The following is an 18,419-nucleotide window of genomic DNA, read 5'->3' on the forward strand; positions in this document are numbered from 1 at the left end:
CAAGAACGATCAGCGAGTCGCCGACTTTCCTCGCCGACCAACCCTAAAAAGCCATATCTCAGATCAGTATAAATTGACTTTTGGAAGAGAGAAAAGGCATTCAGTCAGTGTGGAACAAAATAGAGAGAACAAAAACACTATTCTTGTTGATTTTAATTAATTTTGGCAAGAGATTTCAATTGGGTATTGTAATAGAAAAGATATCATTCATCTTAGAACTTCGATTTTCAATACCCAACTATAGAGCATGTATTAGGTACTAAATTTATTTCTTTTATAATGAATAGCTAAAACCCCAATCTTGGGGGTTCGACAATGTGATTAATTGCTGAATTTGGCTTTATGGGTGTTAGTTATTACCAATTTTAGTGCTAATCCAAAGTGGTCCTGACTTATCATTGTGGTTTAACTACTCTATTGCATGTTTATTTCAATATAATTTAGTGTTTTATGCTTGCTTGATAAAGAAGTGTAAAGCTAAAGTGATAAGTTGGCCCTCATAGTTAGTGGGTCATGATGGATTCAACTCGAGAGAGTGAATCCTAAGACTCATGCTATGTATTCAACTCGAGAGAGTGGATGTGGTGAGGTTGTGGACTGGTCTTTATGTTTAAAGTGTTGAGGTTTGAGAGAACTCAATTGAAACTGGGTAGTTGTTCGAAAGAAAAGTGCATCACCTAAAGTTTATCCAACGCCATGAAGAGTTAGTACTTTTGGTTAGCAGTTTGCACCCATTGAGTTAAATTTAGCAATTGGTTGGTCAATCCCCCAAGTACCTTTTTCCTATTTGATTGATCTCAGTAACTTGTTGAGGCTGTTTTCTGATCTTAAAAATCCTTCACCCCGACATCGTTGTCACCCTTAAAGTTTCATAAATAGTTTCCGAAAATCTCTAGTCCTTTAGCTACAAAAATCACTATTGTAACTTCATATTCTAATTCAAAATATAACTACTCTCTGTGGGATTGACCCCAACTCTTCTATTGGGTTTATACTGCTTAACGATCGTCTACACCTAGTATCGAATGAGGTGTAGTTGATACATTAATCAAAATGGCGCTGCTGCCGGGGAGTGGTATTGTTTAGAATTCTCTTATTGAAGTTTGATTTGTGATTTTGCTGGCTGAAGTGGAATCAATTTGATTTGTTTTGTGTTTTGTGTTTTTTGTGTTGAACAGAAAAGGAAATGAGTGAGGCAGGGACTAACGGTAGACAAGTAGGCCACCAAGGTGATATTGACGATCTCAATAGTGTGCACAACCCAATCCAATTGAGTGGAATTGGTGCAATCTGTCTATCATCAACCGAAAGGAATGCTATATTCCATGTTACTAGCACAACTCTCCATCTCTTGCAAATGAAGGGACTGTACGGAAGGTTGACTCGCGAAGACCCATATGAGCATATGCGGAATTTTATAAAGGTCTGTGGTCTGTTCTCATTGAAGAATGTATCACAAGAATCAATCGATCTCAGATTATTCCCATTATCTCTAATGGGCGAAGCTAGCAAATGGCTGGCTGAGTTACCAAAGAATTCCATCACATCTTGGGATGAGCTTACCATGGAATTCAATGTGAGGTTCTTTCCCCCCATCAAGGATGATAAAACTCAGAGACAACATTCATGGTTTCAAGCAATTGGAAGGTGAACCTATCCATGAAACATGGCTGAGGTTCAAGAAGGTTCTACTTCAATGCCCAACTCACGGACTTCCAAACAATGTGATGATCCAATACTTCTACCGAAGTCTTGATTCAGTAAATAAAGGAGTAGCTAATCAATTGGTTCGAGATGGAATAATGTTGTAATAGTTTGAGGTGGCTTCATTTCTTCTTGATGACATGACGAAAATAAATCAAGCATGGTACACTCAAGAAGAGCAAGTTTCGCCTTTTTGCCTTAGAATGACTCAAGTGTAACTTGATAAAGAAAGAGAAAGGGATGAGGACATCAACAAGATGTTATCCCAAATGGAGCTGCTAGAAAGCTCTAGTTTTAGAAAATGTGGAAAAATCCAAAGGAGCAAGGGGAGTGTTTAGAGTTGAGGAGGGTTCTTCCTCGAGCTATTCTAAGCTAGGGGAGAATGAAGGTTGGAACTCTCACAGATTTGAGGCAGGTTTCCACCCACGCTACTTGCAGTGGGGTGGAAATCAAGGTTGGAACTCTCACAAAGAAGAAGAGCGGAGAAGATACTATCAAGAATGGGATGAGTAAAGTGATCCTTGGAAAAGAGAGGATGATCATTAAGAGGATCACACTCAATCGAGTGAGAGCCCAAAGTCAAATGGGAGTGCAAGTAGTCTCTGAGTGGACGATCTATTGTCTCGCATCCTTGACAAAGTTGAGGGCTCAAATGACTTGTCAAAAGGGATTAAAGTCGATTTTTTATCATTAAACAATAGAGTGAACTCTCATGTTTATGCAATAAAGCTACTTAAAGGTCAGTTGAGTCAACTTTCGGCACAATTGGAACCAAATATAATGGGGGACGATGAAACTGTACACATAACAACTTTGGTGGGGGATGATGATAGAGATTTGGATGTGATTACTCGAAGTGTAAAGGTAGCGGTAGGTGATATGAAAGGTAATGATGAAGCACAAGCTCAAGAAGAAGACAAATGTATTGAGGAAGAAGAGATACATATCCAACAAAGCTATGCCAAAGAGTTACACAAAGATGCAGGAAAAAGCACCTCAACCTCAAAGTTGGTGCAACCTCTCCCCAAAATAACTCCTCCATTTCCCCAACGTCTCAAGAAGAAAAATGAGGATGAGAAGTTCAAGAAGTTCTTATCGGTGTTCAAGACATTATCAATTAATCTCCCACTAGTGGAAACATTGTTGGAGATGTCGGGCTATGCCAAGTTTATGAAGGAGTTAGTCACAAAGAAAAGAAGCTTGGACTTCAAAACAATCGAAGTCTCTCATAGTTGTAGTGCAATTATGACTAATGAGATCATTAAAAAGAAAGAAGATCCCGGGGCCTTCACCATTCCTTGCACTATCGGTATGCTCCAATTTTCCAAGACCCTATGTGATTTGGGAGCAAGCATAAACCTAATGCCATACGCCATCTATAAACAACTTGGGTTGGATGAATCTAAATCCACAAAAATGAGGCTTCTTATGGCAGACCGATCAATCAAACACCCCATGGGGATACTCTATGATATCTTGGTAAAGGTTGACCAATTCATCTTTCCGGTTGATTTTTTCATCCTTGATTGTGAGACTGATGCTTACATTTTCATTATTTTGGAAAGACCATTCTTAGCAACCGGAAGAGCGTTGGTGGATGTAGAAAGTGGAGAATTGATGTTCCGAATGAACGAAGATGAAGTTACTTTTAATGTGTGTAAGTAAATGAAGCACCCAAGCAATATTCATGTGGTTTCGACTATTGATGCAATTGATGAAGTAGTGGCTAATGTGAGCCATTTGATGTGTATGAATGAGCCACTTGAGGCTGTGCTTGCAAACTATCATGAGTCCGAAGTCCAAGGTTACGATGAGGTGGTAGCTGCCCTTTTGGGTTTGGGGGAATGTTCAAGGAATCCATTAAAGCTTGACATTGATATGAAAAATCGAGAAAATCCACCTGCCAAGCCATCAACGGAGGAACCACTAAAGCTTGAGTTGAAAGTGCTCCCCGCTCATCTTCGATACGCATTCTTGGGGGCAAATAACACCTTACCCGTAGTCATTGCAGCTGATTTTCTTGAATAGAAAGTGAAGTTGCTTCTTTAAGTGTCGAGAAAATACATCAAAGCTATTGGATGGACTATCGTTGACATTTTGGGACCCAACATTTGCACTCACAAAATTCAGCTTGATAGCGAATGTAAACTGAGTGTTGAGAATCAAAGGTGATTGAACCCACCGATGCAATAGGTGGTGAAAAAGGATATAATAAAGTGGTTAGATGTAGGTGTGATCTACCCTATTGAGGAAGCAAGTGGGTGAGTCCGGTACAATGTGTACCGAAAAAGGGAGGCATCACAGTAGTCCCAAATGAAAAGGGAGAGCTTGTATCTATGAGACTGGTAACCAGATGGCGAGAATGCATGGATTACCAGAAATAACACTCATGGACCCAAAAGATCACTTTCCCATGCCTTTTATGGACCAAATGCTTGATCGGCTTTCAGAAAGATGATGGTATTGCTTTTCAGATGTGTACTCTGGATATAATCAAATCTTTATTGCTCCGGAAGACCAAGAGAAAACCACTTTCACTTGTCCATATGGAAATTTTTCTTTCAAAAGTATGTCGTTCGGGTTGTGTAATGCTCCAGCAACGTTTCAATGTTACATGCTATCTATTTTCGCTGATATGGTAGAAGATTCGATGGAAGTCTTTATGGATGACTTCTCAGTTATGGGTGATACTTTTGAAGCATGGTTTGTACACTTGGGGCAGGTCCTTCAAAGATGTGTGGAGAAGAATTTGGTCCTAATTTGGGAGAAATGCCACTTCAAGGTTAGAGAAGGTATAGTTCTTGGTCACAAAGTGTCACAAAAAGGGTTGGAAGTTGATAAAGGAAAGATCGAAGTAATTGAGAAGCTACCACCACCAATCTCGGTGAAGGGTATTAAGAGTTTCTTGGGAAATGATGGCTTTTACCGGAGGTTCATCAAAGACTTCTCAAAAATTGCACACCTTTTGTGTAAAATTCTGGAGAAGGAAGTGAAATTCAATTTCGATGATGCATGTATGGTAGCCTTTAAGTGTTTGAAAGATAACATGACGCTAACAAGTCCATACCCATCAAAATTAACCATCTCTAGCTCTACCAGGTCTACATAGGTCTGACGGTCGATAATTTCCACCGTACAACCTCGATAGACTCCCTTGGCAATAATAGACGCACCAACTGGTGTAGATACAATAAAGGGTCGACCTAATGACTCTTCTACTAAACATAACTTTCCCTTAATAAACGGAGTAACATAAGACACAGTAGATCCAGGATCTATCAAAGTATAAACACAATGGGAGCAAATAATTAATGCACCTGTCACAACATCTAGTGATGACTCTGAGTCCTGTCAGCCTTCTAGTGAATATGTACGGTGATGGCCACTACCCAGACTAGATGTTTCCTCTCTACCTTCGCCTATGCCTTTACCTATTGAAGTCTTGGGTCCACGCCTTGTAAACTGTGTTGATGAGGAAGAACCTACTACTGACCCGGTCGACTGACCTATACCACCCTGACCTATGGTCGAGCAGTTCCTCCACTCATGCCCCTCCTATCCACAAGAATAACAACCTGTGGAACCTTTTATGCACCTGTCGTAATATATCATGTCGCAAGTAGTGCAACGTGGTGAGGTTGTCCTAGCCTGGCCTGAACCCCTCTGTTAATTAGAGCCTAATGCTCGTGAACCCTCACCTGGGCCTGATTGTCCCTGACGATCAAATCTACTACCCTGGAACTGCAGTGGTGGAGGTTTAGGTGGCCTAGTAGAATATCGGGGTCTAGGACCACCCTGAAAATCTCCATGTGAACTAGCGGGCCTAGCCCTCCTCTAATTCTCTCTTGACCCTTTCACTCATATACTGTAGATGTCGGCGATCCTCTATGCCCTATGCAAAGGCCTGAATTTGGTGAGATATCCATGTTATCATTTAGTGCAGCGGTAGAACAAGCGTCGATATAGTTTGAGTCAAGCCCTCCCACAAATATATGCACCATGTCATACATCATATCAACAAATGATGGTGCATATCTAGCTAATGAATCAAATCTCAGCCCGTACTCTCGGACACTCATGTTGCCTATCTGAGGTTCAGAAACTAGTCCACCCGGGCATCCTTAATCTCTCGAGGCAAATAGTGATCTATGAAAGCTTCTGTAAAGGTATCCCAAGTGGGTAGGGATGCATCTTTTCTCCTAGATCTCTCCCAACTTTTTTACCATAATACTACAATATCACGCAATCAAAATGCTGCTAACTCACCTGACTCAGTCACTAAGGCATGCATGACTCTGAAGATCCCATAAAGTTGATCAACAAAATGTTGAGGGTACTTCTGCGATCTATCCATGTAAACTATTGAGGATTCAAGGCAAGAAATTCATGAACTCTCAAACTTCCGGGCCGTTTAGAAGGTCCGGCAACATCTGGCGCAACTGGTTGGCGCTGTGCAGCTACTAACTGTGCTAACATACATACTGCACTCTTGAAATCGTGATCAGATGGAATAGGTGGAAATAGAGGTGGTACTGCTGGTGCAGTTGGGGAACCTGTAGCCCTCGAAGGCTCCTGGAGCTGTGGAGAAGCTATAGGGGGCTAAGAAGATGTCTCATACTGGGTCTTACAATGGGCTACCTCCACCTGTGGTACCTTGCTGGTACCCTCGCCTGCAGCTGTGTCTAGCCCCTGGCTAGCTGTGGTCTGGCTAGTGTCAACCATTTTTATCTTTATACAAATATAGATTAAAAGCCAGAAACCTCAACCCTTAAGACACCGCTCTATAGCATGAGGTGAGAAAAAGAAGGATAGTCATTCTATAGCTTCTTGCTTATCGAATGTGGTGCACAACACATCTATAAACAAAACTCTACTAGACAAGGCTTGCTTACTCCCTAGGATACGACGTTACTCTGATACCAAGTTTGTCACACCCCAAACTCAAGGGGCACAACTGGCTCCTAATGCCAAAACTCAGGCTCGAGCCGACCTTCTTGAACCATTTGCTACTAGCTCATGGCAGCCACACGTAATCAAGAAAACAAACAAATATATCTCGGCTTAAAATTAAGCCCTCAGGCGGCAAGGCCCCTATCAACAGATCTATAATAGAAACACATACTCCCAAGAGTTTGTATGAAGAAATAGCCAACTAGCACAGAAGTCTTGATTAGGCTGTCGAGGCCACCATGATCTCTATACAAAAACTAAAAGAAGGTATATATCAAGATAATATATCAAACAGCTAACCAGCTTCAGCAAACCAACAAACTAGGCTAGCATTGCCATAACATAGCTATACACCCCCACACACTAGTCTACAAGCCTCTAAAAGTAGTAAAGATTGGTGGGACATGGCACCAGTATACCCATAAAAATATATACAACAAACGTTAACAAACCTCCCAACTCTGGCAGTTCTAGAGGAAAGAGGCTAGCAAACCGGAAAGAAGTCAATCCTACTGCTGAGGAAGTCTACTGGGTCATCTATCGGGACCTGCATGCATGAATGTACGGACCCCCAAGGCAATGGGGCGTCAGTACAAAATAATGTACAGAGTATGAAAAGCTATAGACTAAATGAGTAGGTATCATAATATACCAAAAGCAATCAGGTAAGGAAATACAAATTTAGTTAACCATGCTAACCCACTACTGAATCTAAAAATACAAAAAATGATCAAACAACAACCTAACCAAGCCCCCATAAGCTCGGCAGGTACAAACAACATACCACCTACCTAGGCCCCCATAAGCCCAGAAGGTGCCAAATCAATCTACGTACCCCTATCGGTAGCCTCTTGTCTTTGTAAGAAGTTACATAGCCCTTTTTGGCAACGATATAGCCTTGTAGGTAGCACATAGCCCTCTTAGGAAACATCATAGCTATGTGGGCTGCACATAGCCCTTTTTTGCATCAACATAGCCCTATAGGCAACACATAGCCCACTTTGGCGCCAAAATAGCCCTGTAGGCAACACATAACACTCTTTGGCATTAATATAGCTCCATGGGCAACACATAGCCTTCTTAGGCAATAACATAGTCTTCTTAGAAAACATGATAGCCCTCATAGGCAGTTCATAGCTCAACAGCTAACCACAATAGCCCCAAGGGCGATAGCAAACAATTAAATAGGCTAAAGGTGAGCAATTTAGCTATAAATAATATATATGAATAGTCTTCAAGTCATTCCTACCTTAGGGTCGTTCTTAACAGATTATGAGTCCCTAAAATGAGGGTTTATAACCACTCAATTAGCAAACCACTCACAATTACATCTACAAGATCACCAACATTAAATACCCTATTATATCACTCCTAAGCTCTAGGAAACATGCCGAACGAAGGAAATATCCTTAACTTACCTTTTCCTTTATAATTTATGCTGAAAAATACCTTTGTCCACACCACTACAACACTAAAACCAAATGTAAAATCAATCAATAATTAAGAACAAGAATTACTACGACAATTCGACAATCCGACAATCGATACGAATTTCTAATGTAAATTACTATCCATGACCTAATGTATCCATAAACTCATAAAAGATGGTTCCTACCTTTCTTTACACGTCCAGAACACTTGAATAACATCAAACCACTAGGAAAAAAACCATGTTGCCACAACCTCCATGGAACTACACCGCTCAATTCACCATGAAAACTTTTACCAAAACGGCGAGCTCGCGACGTAGGGAAATTTTTGATAAGGAGCCAAAAAGAGATCATGAACACACAAGGATGATGTAAGGAGTAATTTTCTAATTTTTGTGGGTTTCTTACCAACTGGAATGAAGAAAAATGAAGAAGATGATATCTTATAAGGTTCAACGACCTAGGGCCCCACCTCACGTGCCTGATTGCGTAGTCTCACAAATACGGAGATATCTCCCTATTCTGAAGTCGTATGAACAAATGGTTTAATGCGTTGGAAACCAGACTCGTAGACCTTAAATTTGGTAGGCCGTGGGACCCATAACTCTTTATATATTGGGAGAAAAACCTCTGAAACATTTGACCCAAATTTCAGAGAAATCTTTAAGAAGTAACTTAGGATAACTTTTGCCAACTTTTATTTTGCCACTTACTTAACTTCAAAACTTGAGATATAACCCTTGAACACTTAAAATATGACATACCACATCATTCTTAATTATTAATCACTCTATTTTTCTTTCACAAAGGTACGAGTTAATTTATACATTTTGAAAAGTCGAGGTGTTACACAATCCCAAGATTAGAATTGTACGAACAAATCTAAGCTTGTCTCTGATACCAATTATTTAATTCTTGCCACGAATTGCATTTAGAAATGCAGAAATTAAAGACAAGAAATAAAGATAGATAGATAGATAGATAGACACAAAAAGAGGAAATAGAAAGCAACCAAAAGGTATATTAAACCTTAGGACCTCTACCCGTTAATCCTACAAGAAGCACCTAACTCTTACGAAGACCTTGATGGAATCGAATTCAACTCGCAACTAACGTTTCTAAGAAATAATCAACCAAAGTCTGTACCAAGCTCTCAACACACATACAAGAGTTCAAAATATCAATATTAAAAAAAGTCTACTGAAATGAGAACTAGCGATTTATAGTTATTACAAAAGAGGCCCAAAAGTAGCCAAAATAGGATAAAGGGCGAGCTGGGTCACCCACGCCGAAGATGGTGAGATGAACCCCTTCTAAGAGGCTCCTGGAACTTTAGACGAGTTGGGTCATGCTCACCTAAGGGACTCAAAAATTTGCCAACAGGTTTGGCGATGTGACCCCTCCTCTGGAGCACTCTATAACTTTTGGTGAGCTGGGGTCCTCGCCCAAGGAATTAGGCAAGTCGCTGAATGGCTCCTACTGCTCTCCTAAAGTGGCAGCTTCAATCTTCTTCCTTGCACTTCCCCAAGTGATCTTTCATGCATGGGAACCTCTCCTTGCCATCAATACAATCTCAAGAACCCCTAGCTTCATGAGCAATCCTTGCATTCCTTGGGGGTCCATTTTTACTTCGAGTGAGCGGCCTTGGTGCAATCTGAATTGCATCATCAACCGGGCAATGTTCATTTTAGACACCTCATGTATGGTTCTGGTGTGTCATTTTAACACTTACTTGAATATTAACAAAAATAAGAATGTGTGTGTTACACCCGCAAATGACATGTAAAGTGACGAATTAAACGACGCCATTTGTCATTTATGCTAAAGGTTATTCTCCAAATATAAATAATCCTCTCCAAATACCCCCCCCCCCCCGGATCCAAATGCCCAACCCAAAATCCTCCTCCTGATAGTCTTCTCCAAATAGCCCCCACCTCCACCCCCCGCGGCTCCAAACCTACCACGTTCTTGTCTTCTCCAAATGCCCCCTATTCCTTTTGTAGAAAAATGAATGACTTGAAAACTTATTTGAATAAAATAATTTGATCTCCATTGAAGGAGTTTAAGCTTGAAAAAAATTGTGGGACGTGGTGGAATGGAGCAAAAGAAGAGAAAAATAAAAAAATGGCTAAATTAAGTCTTTCACGCACTATTGTTGAGTGCTTGACAACTCACTTTGACATGTCAGCAAAAAGTGTCAAAATGACACACAAGACTGTAAATGAGGTGTCTCATATGAACATCGTTCAGTTAAGGTGTCTAAATGGAACTTGGTGTCAACTTTAAGGGGTCACCAACCTTAAAACCATGAATTTATATTAAATTACCAAATGCAAATAAAATTTGCTGGTTAGAGGTTGGAAAAATAAGTTGCGGGCCCACTATCATCATCCCTGCCTCAATAACAACAACAATGACTACGCTTCAGACATGTTCTAGAAAAACCATCTAGCTATTTCTGAAATCTTATTAATGAATGCTTAATTGCCTCATGAGTGGAAATGTTGATCATGTCTATGTGTGCATTTGAAAGTCATTGCATATTGGACCCTATGATGAAATAAAAGGGGTAAATATCATCTCATGATTAGGAGAAGGTAGTTCCTCCTATGAACATGAGAAAGGCCTATGTAGTTGATGCATTATGAGTCGGTGAATAAAGTTTCTACTTGCTTGTGTTGCATGAGTTGATTTGAAGTGCATACTTAAATGATTTCTTATGATAAAGTTGCATAATGTGCTTTAATGAGATAGTTGAATGTTGTGTTTCTTTGGTGTTTGAAATGAGAATGATGATTTGGAGAAGGAAGTCCCTCCAATGAAATGGGAAATAATAAAGTTGATGCATAAGGAGTTGGTAGATGTGTTGGTACTTTCTTGAATTGTACAAAGGTATTTTGAGCCTTTTATGTGGAGTTGATGTTCCTCCTTGATGTGTGCTCTTATGTTGATGTTGTATGTTGTGTATTGTGAGCTGCTAATTAGGTTATTGAGTCCTCAAAAGTGTTTTAAGTGTCATTCGAGGAAGAATGTTCCTAAGTGGGTGATATTGTAACAACCCTCAAATTGTAGTAGGATAAAGTAGAGCCTCACATGGGTTTTATACATTAATCAATTGTTAAAAATATTGAAGAATATCCTTTTTAGTCGGTTTTAAAGAGTTTGGAAGTCAAACGTCAAGGGACGACCAAGACGTTCAGAAACTAGTCTTTTGTGTATTGGTGTGTTCTAGTATGTTGTTCATGTTTTTATGTGTTGATTGGAGTCTAAAAACAGTGGAGGTGACCCTAGTGTCTTAATAAATATTTTTACGGTCCAAACGTTTGGGTACGACTCCCCGGGACCACCCTAAGGGTCCCCGAAGAAGACCCAAACCTTGGCCAAGCAAGCTGCCAAGGCAGCTTGCAAATTGCACTTGGAGGGAATAGCTCCGTGTCGCGGACTAGCTCCCCCAAGGAACAAGAAGTTAGTTCGCGACGTGGACATGTCGCGGATTCTACTGTCTCAAAATTTAATTTCCAAAAACTTGTGGGAACACCTCCGCGTCACGGACTGGTTCCCCGACGAAATCTGCGAAAATAAAACTCAAGTTTGACTTAATTTAAAGGTCCAAATAAATGAGGGGTGGTTTGGGTACTTTGGAGAATTATTATAAATGGTTATTCTACCTATTTTAGGGTATTTTAAGTTGGTTAAAACCCCAAAATCTAGAATTAGACCCCATTCTTCAAATTGACCCTTCCCACTCAAAATAGATTCTTTCAAAAACTCCATTGAAGACCTTGATGAAGCTCAAGCTAGAAGATGGATTTTCAACTAATTCCTTCTTCAATTCATGGGTCTTCAATAATTAAGGTATGGTAACTCTTGATTCTTGAAAAACCTCTCATTCAAGGAGTTCTATCAAAGATTATCAAAAGTGATAAAGATCAAAATTCCCAATTTTTAATCTAAACATGGGTCCCTCGTCAAACGATTTTATAAATCATTCTATTGATGAATTGATGTGGAATTAAGGTTTTTAAGATAATTTTCAAAGGAATTCTTGAAGAATCCATGATCCCCAAATTCTTGAAAATTGGCCTATGATGTGGGTCTTTGTGAATATGATCTCTATTGGTGAAATTATCTTTAAATTAGATTGTATTGATGTTTCCTATGATTATCTATACTTATTCATATTGAATTGTTGGTATATTGATGAGTTGAGAATTATGGCCTTATGGGCAAAGTTATGGGTTGATCCCTTTGTTTATAGAATTGTACTTAGATTATATTTATGTAATTGAATTACATTGTTGATTCCTATTGCTATCTATGTCAATTGATTATGAATTGTTGAGGATTGATGCATGGTGATCATGGCTTGGAGAATCGGTAAGTTGACCTAACTTCTAGTCTATAGTATGAGAATTGATGTTGTTTGGTTTAGTCCACTTATGGTGGTGGTGTTTACTTCTTGTCTATCTATGCATGTTGAGATCATGGCCTTGAAGGCAATAGATGTGAAGTGAATTGATGATTATGATGCATATGTTTATGAAGTTGTGCTATGAAGGTTATGTATGAAATCCTCAATGCTAGCATGATGTTTAATTTGTGTTGATGATGAGAAGTATAATGTAAATGATAATGTTAGGGATAAGGTGTGGTCTACTTGATTGATTATGTTAAGTACTTTTGTGGAAGGACCCCTACATGAATGTGTTATCATATACATGTTAGGACTACCTATTCAATGTTGAATGTGTCCTTGTTTCCTATGATGAAGTGTGGGTGTGTGGTCTAGAATCTCTAAAGGCTTTATATGTGAATTGCTCATGATTTGGGGACATTGTGAATGTGTTGTGATCCCTTGAAGGGAAGTGCACTCAATACCAATGTTGTTGTTATTATGTCACTATGAGGACCAATATGCACACACACTCTACATGTATAGCTATGAATATGATGTGTTATGGTGTCTATTAAAAGGTTAACTCTTATATGCACCCTTACATCTTATCATGCATGCAAAGTGTATGATTAACAAGGTATGAATATGTGTTGCATAAAGGTGTTTATGTGAAAGGCTTTCTCACATAAGTACACGCACACACATGAATGATTGAATAAGGTTTATGATAATCTAGTGAAAGTGAGTCTCTTGAAAGGTTTCCTCAATTGCACTCTAAACTAGACCATGTTATGAATATGGTACGACTATGTGAAAGGTCATTCTCACATAATGTAGGTTCTATGATGAAAGGCCATTCTCATATTAGAAACCTTTGGGCTATATGATATGAGGGATTAAGTCCATAAAGCCTACTTTATCAACTAATGTTAAATAAAGGCTTAAAGATGTTTAAAATGGGAGTAGGAGCTTAGCACCGAGTGAACATGAAAAATGAGAGTGGGGGGCTTCACTTTTAGCAATTCCGGCTTCCCACAAGAGAACCTTCATGTTTAGCAAGTTCGGGTTCCCAACATAGATGTTGTCTCATGAGATGGAAACCTCCACGCCTAGTAAGTCAAGGTTTCTAGTAGCAATCTCCTTGTTCCATAACTACGTGCCCCCGTAGGTCTTAGCTTAGAGGATCCACTAGATAGCTATAATGTCTATAGGTCCTACCTTGGCAAGTAGTACCCTCTTTCTTCGGTGTGGGAGTAGAACACCGGATTCCATGTAGCTAACATGGTCTATGTCGGTTATGGCAATGTCTCCCGAAAGTTAAGAAATGAATTAAGATAAGAATATGAACTCTAGTCATGATTTCTTGAAGAGTTACTTAGTGTATGTAGGACTATGGACCCTACTTATGCATTGCACAAGTGGACTCCAAGAGAGGTTATGATTAGGCTCTTTATGTAATGAAGACTATGGTCTATGTATGTTAATATGAAAGCATGTTAAGGTTTACTTTACTTATGTCAAGACATGAAGTATGATTATGCATGTGAATTACACTTATGACTTCTTAATGGGTTTGCTTATTATATGTGGGTGTATGGGACTCCATGTGTACATTGCACAAGAGAGCTTGTGAAGGGGGTTGTAAGGGTGGCTTACCTATGATATGAACTAAATGGGTTATGACTAATGATGTAGTAATGGAATGAGTCCTTATATGATGTTATGAAGTATGTTGGACTTATGTTTAATGCTAAATGAAGATGTTATGACTTGTTGAATATGATGTGCCTAGTCTATGGTGGTTTCCTAGGAACACTTGGTGGGAGTAGTATTATGGGATGCTACTTGCACATTGCACTAGTATGACTTGGGGGTTGTCTTAGGTGATGGTTCCTATATGAAGACTATGTCTTATGGTGTGCTTATAACTCTATGAATATATGTGGTTGGATTGATGAAGGCTATATGTAAGTTCATCCTTGGTAACCTTAAGGTGATACATTGCACCAAGTATTTCCTAAGGGTTGCTTGAGGAAAGGAGTTAAGATAAAGAAGAAGGTAATGTATTGTATGCATTGAATGTGCCTAAAATGTTATAAGTGGCTATATGTGCTATTATGAATGGTTTCAATGTGTATGATGATGTATGTGGTCTATATTGTGCCTATTGTACTAAATGTTCTTGAAGTTTCTCTAAAAAGGCATGATGCATGGTTTGCAACTAAATGTCTCTTTTAAAAGCATGTTTTTGCATGGTTATATACTTAGTGCATTCTTGTACTAACACCATTCTTCTTCATCTTTTTACACCAAGTGTAGGTGGTGGTGGCTAAAGGGCCTTTCCTAGAAGTGATGAGCTTGGCTTACTATTCCCAAGTTCGGGTGTGTCCTGAAAGATTCAAGGACCATTATATTAAAGAGTTTCCTTAAGTTCAATGTACTAGATAGTAGTTTCTTTTGTATTGTAAGGGTTGTGTCCCTCTTGTGTTGTAGTCGTGCTTTAAGATGGCTACCTTGAGACGTAGTACTTCGATTTTGTATTAAAGGTTTAAATGAGGTGACTTTTAAGTCTTGTGTTATATTAAGAAAAAGCTTTTAATTTTCCACTATTTTTCTATGATAAATGTTATGACGAATGTGAAAGGCTTGTATAAGACCTCCGAAAGGTCGAATACATCGGTAACGGCTAGGGGGTGCTCTCGGGTCGTTACAAACTTGGTATCAGAGCATAAGGTTACAAAAATGGTCTGAGGATTCAACGTCTCATGAGCCACATCTAGTAGAGTCTTGTTCATCGGTGTGAGTCTCGACACATCTATAAGCGAGAGGCTATAGGACGATAAAAGTTTCACTTTCTTCATTACTCTTGTGTCGTGCCGTAGATCTTAACTTCATATGCTCTATCTCTCTCTTATTTTCCCTTGTCCGGTGGTCTTCTAGATGTGATTACTTGGAAGGGGTGATGTTGCAAGGATCGAGGGAAGAAAATGTGAGTTTTAATGCTTATTATGATGTAGTGACTATATGAGTATATATGAAGGTAGATTTGGAAATCGTATTGTGATGCCAATCATGTCTATGTGTGACCTATGAGGTTGGGAGCATTACATTGAAAATGTTGTATGGTGGTGTAGTTCTCGTATGATAAGAGTCGTTATGATAAGAATGAAATCCTTTTTAGGATGATGAGTTGTTTTATGGTGATGTGTAATGATAGTAGAAAGTCATGGTGTAGATTTGAGGAGTTTTGAAGGAATATGGTAACTAGTGTGAATTGAAAGTTGCCCATTTTTTTATGAGTGATGCTTTATGGTTGTCCTTGTGTGAATCGGAGTTCTTGTGCAGGCTTGCCCTAAGAGCGGAAAAAGGGGGGCTTTGTTCCATGAGTTGGGATAGTGTTTTGCTCTAAGGTTAACTTGTAGAGTTACATGTACCCCTTAGTTCATGGGAAGGACAAGAGAATAGATGTTGACCAACTCTAAAGAAGATAGTTGTCTTGTAAGGTGATCTTAAGTATGGTCATTCAAGAGGATGTTTAGATAATAGCTAGGCATGGTTGAGCGGAAAGTTACACCAAAGGTGATGATAAGGGTATGATGTGATAAAGAGTTGATTAAGCTCACCCCAATTGGGGGATAATGTGCCTAGATGGTAAGGTTTTGAGTGCCATTGAACTTCCTTGAGTTCTCCATGTTGAGAACCACTTTGGGTGATAGATATGAAGTGGAGTGATATAGATACTCATTTTTTTTTGGATTCTTGAAATCCTCACCTAAGGGAGTTAGTGAATATTTAGTGGAGAATGGTTCCTACCTTAGAGATGAAGTAGGTAAGGATTGAGGAGTTTGCATAACTTTATCCCAAAAGGGGGACATTGTGCTTAATTGGTAAGTGATAGTTCTCATGGTTACTTTAATGTGCTCTTAGATGGGTTTACCATAAGTGGGGGATGATGATTGAGTAGTAAGGTTGTTGACATCCTTATCTTTTCCTTCTATTCTTATTCAAGCTTGAGACCAAAGAGTTCCTAGTAGCTTGTTCATGTTTTGGAGTCTTGCATATGATTATGAGCTGCATGATCTTCGTAAGTTATGCATGTCCTACAAGTCACTATGTTATGCATGTTTTGAAGGATTCTTTTTACATAAAAAATGGAATTTTAGTAATAAAATTCATGTTTCTCATGTCAAAATGCATCTTTATATGGTTAATGCACTCTTGACTTCATGAGGAAGAGACTATGAGCATGCTTAGGCCAGAAGTTGAGAATTTCTCCGTAAATGAATTGACCTTTGTATAATGTTTGCTTATGAGTTTATGATGCCATGTGTGTATGTTGTGACTAGGAGAAGGTATTCCCTTCTTGAACATAACTAAACATGGTAATGCCATGTATGTTCTTCATAGTATGATGATTAAATGATAAGACTAGTAGATGATCTATAATCCTCATGTTAGGATGCAACTTGTATGAATTGCTTAATTGCCTTATGAGTGGAAATGTTGATCATGTCTATGTGTGCATTTGAAAGCCATTGCATATTGGACCCTATGATGATATAAAAGGGGTAAATATCATCTCATGATTAGGAGAAGGTAGTTCCTCTTATGAACATGAGAAAGGCCTATGTGGTTGATGCATTATGAGTCGGTGAATAAAGCTTCTACTTGCTTGTGTTGCATGAGTTGATTTGAAGTGCATACTTAAATGATTTCTAATGATAAATTTGCATAATGTGCTTTAATGAGATAATTGCATGTTGTGTTTCTTTGGTGTTTGAAATGAGACTGATCATTTGGAGAAGAAAGTCCCTCCAATGAAATGGGAAATAATAAAGTTGATGCATAAGGAGTTGGTAGATGTGTTGCTACTTTCTTGAATTGCACAAAGTTGTTTTGAGCCTTTTATGTGGAGTTGATGTTCCTCTTTGATGTGTGCTCTTATGTTGATGTTGTATGTTGTGTATTGTGAGCTGCTAATTGGGTTATTGAGTCCTCGAAAGTGTTCTAAGTGTCATTCGAGGATGAATGTTCCTAAGTGGGGGATATTGTAACAACCCTCAAAATGAAATAGGATAAATTAGAGCCTCACATGGGTTTTATGCATTAATGACTTGTTAAAAATAATGAAGAATATCCTTTTTAATCAGTTTTAAAGAGTTTGGAAGTCAAACGTCAAGGGACGACCAAGATGTTCGAAAACTAGTCTTTTGTGTGTTGGTGTGTTCTAGTATGTTGTTCATGTTTTTATGTGTTTGTTTGGAGTCTAAAATCAGTGGAGGTGGCCCTAGTGTCTTAATATTTTTAGGTCAAAACGTTCGGGTACGACTCCCCGGGACCACCCTAAGGGTCCCGAGGAGGACCCCAACCTTGGCCAAACAAGCTGCCAAGGCAGCTTGCAAATTGCACTTGGAGGGAATAGCTCCGCGTTGCGGACTAGCTCCCCAAGGAGCAAAAAGTTAGTACGCGACGTGGACATGCTGCGGACTCTACTGTCTCGAAATTTAATTTCCAGAAACTTGTGGGAACACCTCCCGCGTCGCGGACTGGTTCCCGACGAAATTTTGCTAAATAAAACTCAAGTTTTGACTTGTTTAAAATGTCCAAATAAGTGAGGGCTGGTTTGGGTACTTTTGGGGAATTATTATAAATGGTTATTCAACCTATTTTAGGGTATTTTAAGTTGGTTAAAACCCCAAAATCTAGAATTAGACCCCATTCTTTAAATTGACCATTCCCTCTCAAAATAGATTCTCTCAAAAACTCCATTGAAGACCTTGATGAAACTCAAGCTAGAAGATGGGTTTTCAACTAATTTCTTCTTCAATTTCATGGGTCTTCAATAATTAAGGTATGGTAACTCTTGATTCTTGAATAACCTCTCATTCAAGGAGTTCTATCAAAGATTTTCAAAAGTGATTAAACCAAAATTCCCAAAT

The 18,419-nt window shown here is 39.0% G+C and overlaps 1 protein-coding gene and 1 non-coding gene across 2 annotated transcripts; one reads left to right on the forward strand and one right to left on the reverse strand.

Moving 5' to 3' along the window:
• Positions 1–1,607: 1,607 nt before the first annotated feature.
• Positions 1,608–1,714, reverse strand: LOC125828773 (small nucleolar RNA R71). Its single transcript, XR_007443060.1, has one exon. It is a non-coding gene; the product is annotated as a small nucleolar RNA R71 (small nucleolar RNA).
• Positions 1,715–2,484: 770 nt separating this feature from the next.
• LOC125828770 (uncharacterized) lies at positions 2,485–3,369 on the forward strand. The gene has a single exon (XM_049508095.1). The coding sequence runs from the start codon at positions 2,485–2,487 to the stop codon at positions 3,367–3,369; it is 885 nt and encodes a 294-aa protein (XP_049364052.1).
• The last annotated feature ends 15,050 nt before the right edge of the window (positions 3,370–18,419 follow it).

Source organism: Solanum verrucosum, unplaced genomic scaffold, assembly GCF_900185275.1.
Source record: "Solanum verrucosum unplaced genomic scaffold, falcon-dt-bn FXZP01000242.1, whole genome shotgun sequence".
Lineage (NCBI taxonomy): Eukaryota > Viridiplantae > Streptophyta > Magnoliopsida > Solanales > Solanaceae > Solanum > Solanum verrucosum.

Coding starts and splice junctions, on each gene's coding strand:
- LOC125828770 (XM_049508095.1), top strand. CDS start 2,485: ATGGGGGACGATGAAACTGTACACATAACAACTTTGGTGGGGGATGAT.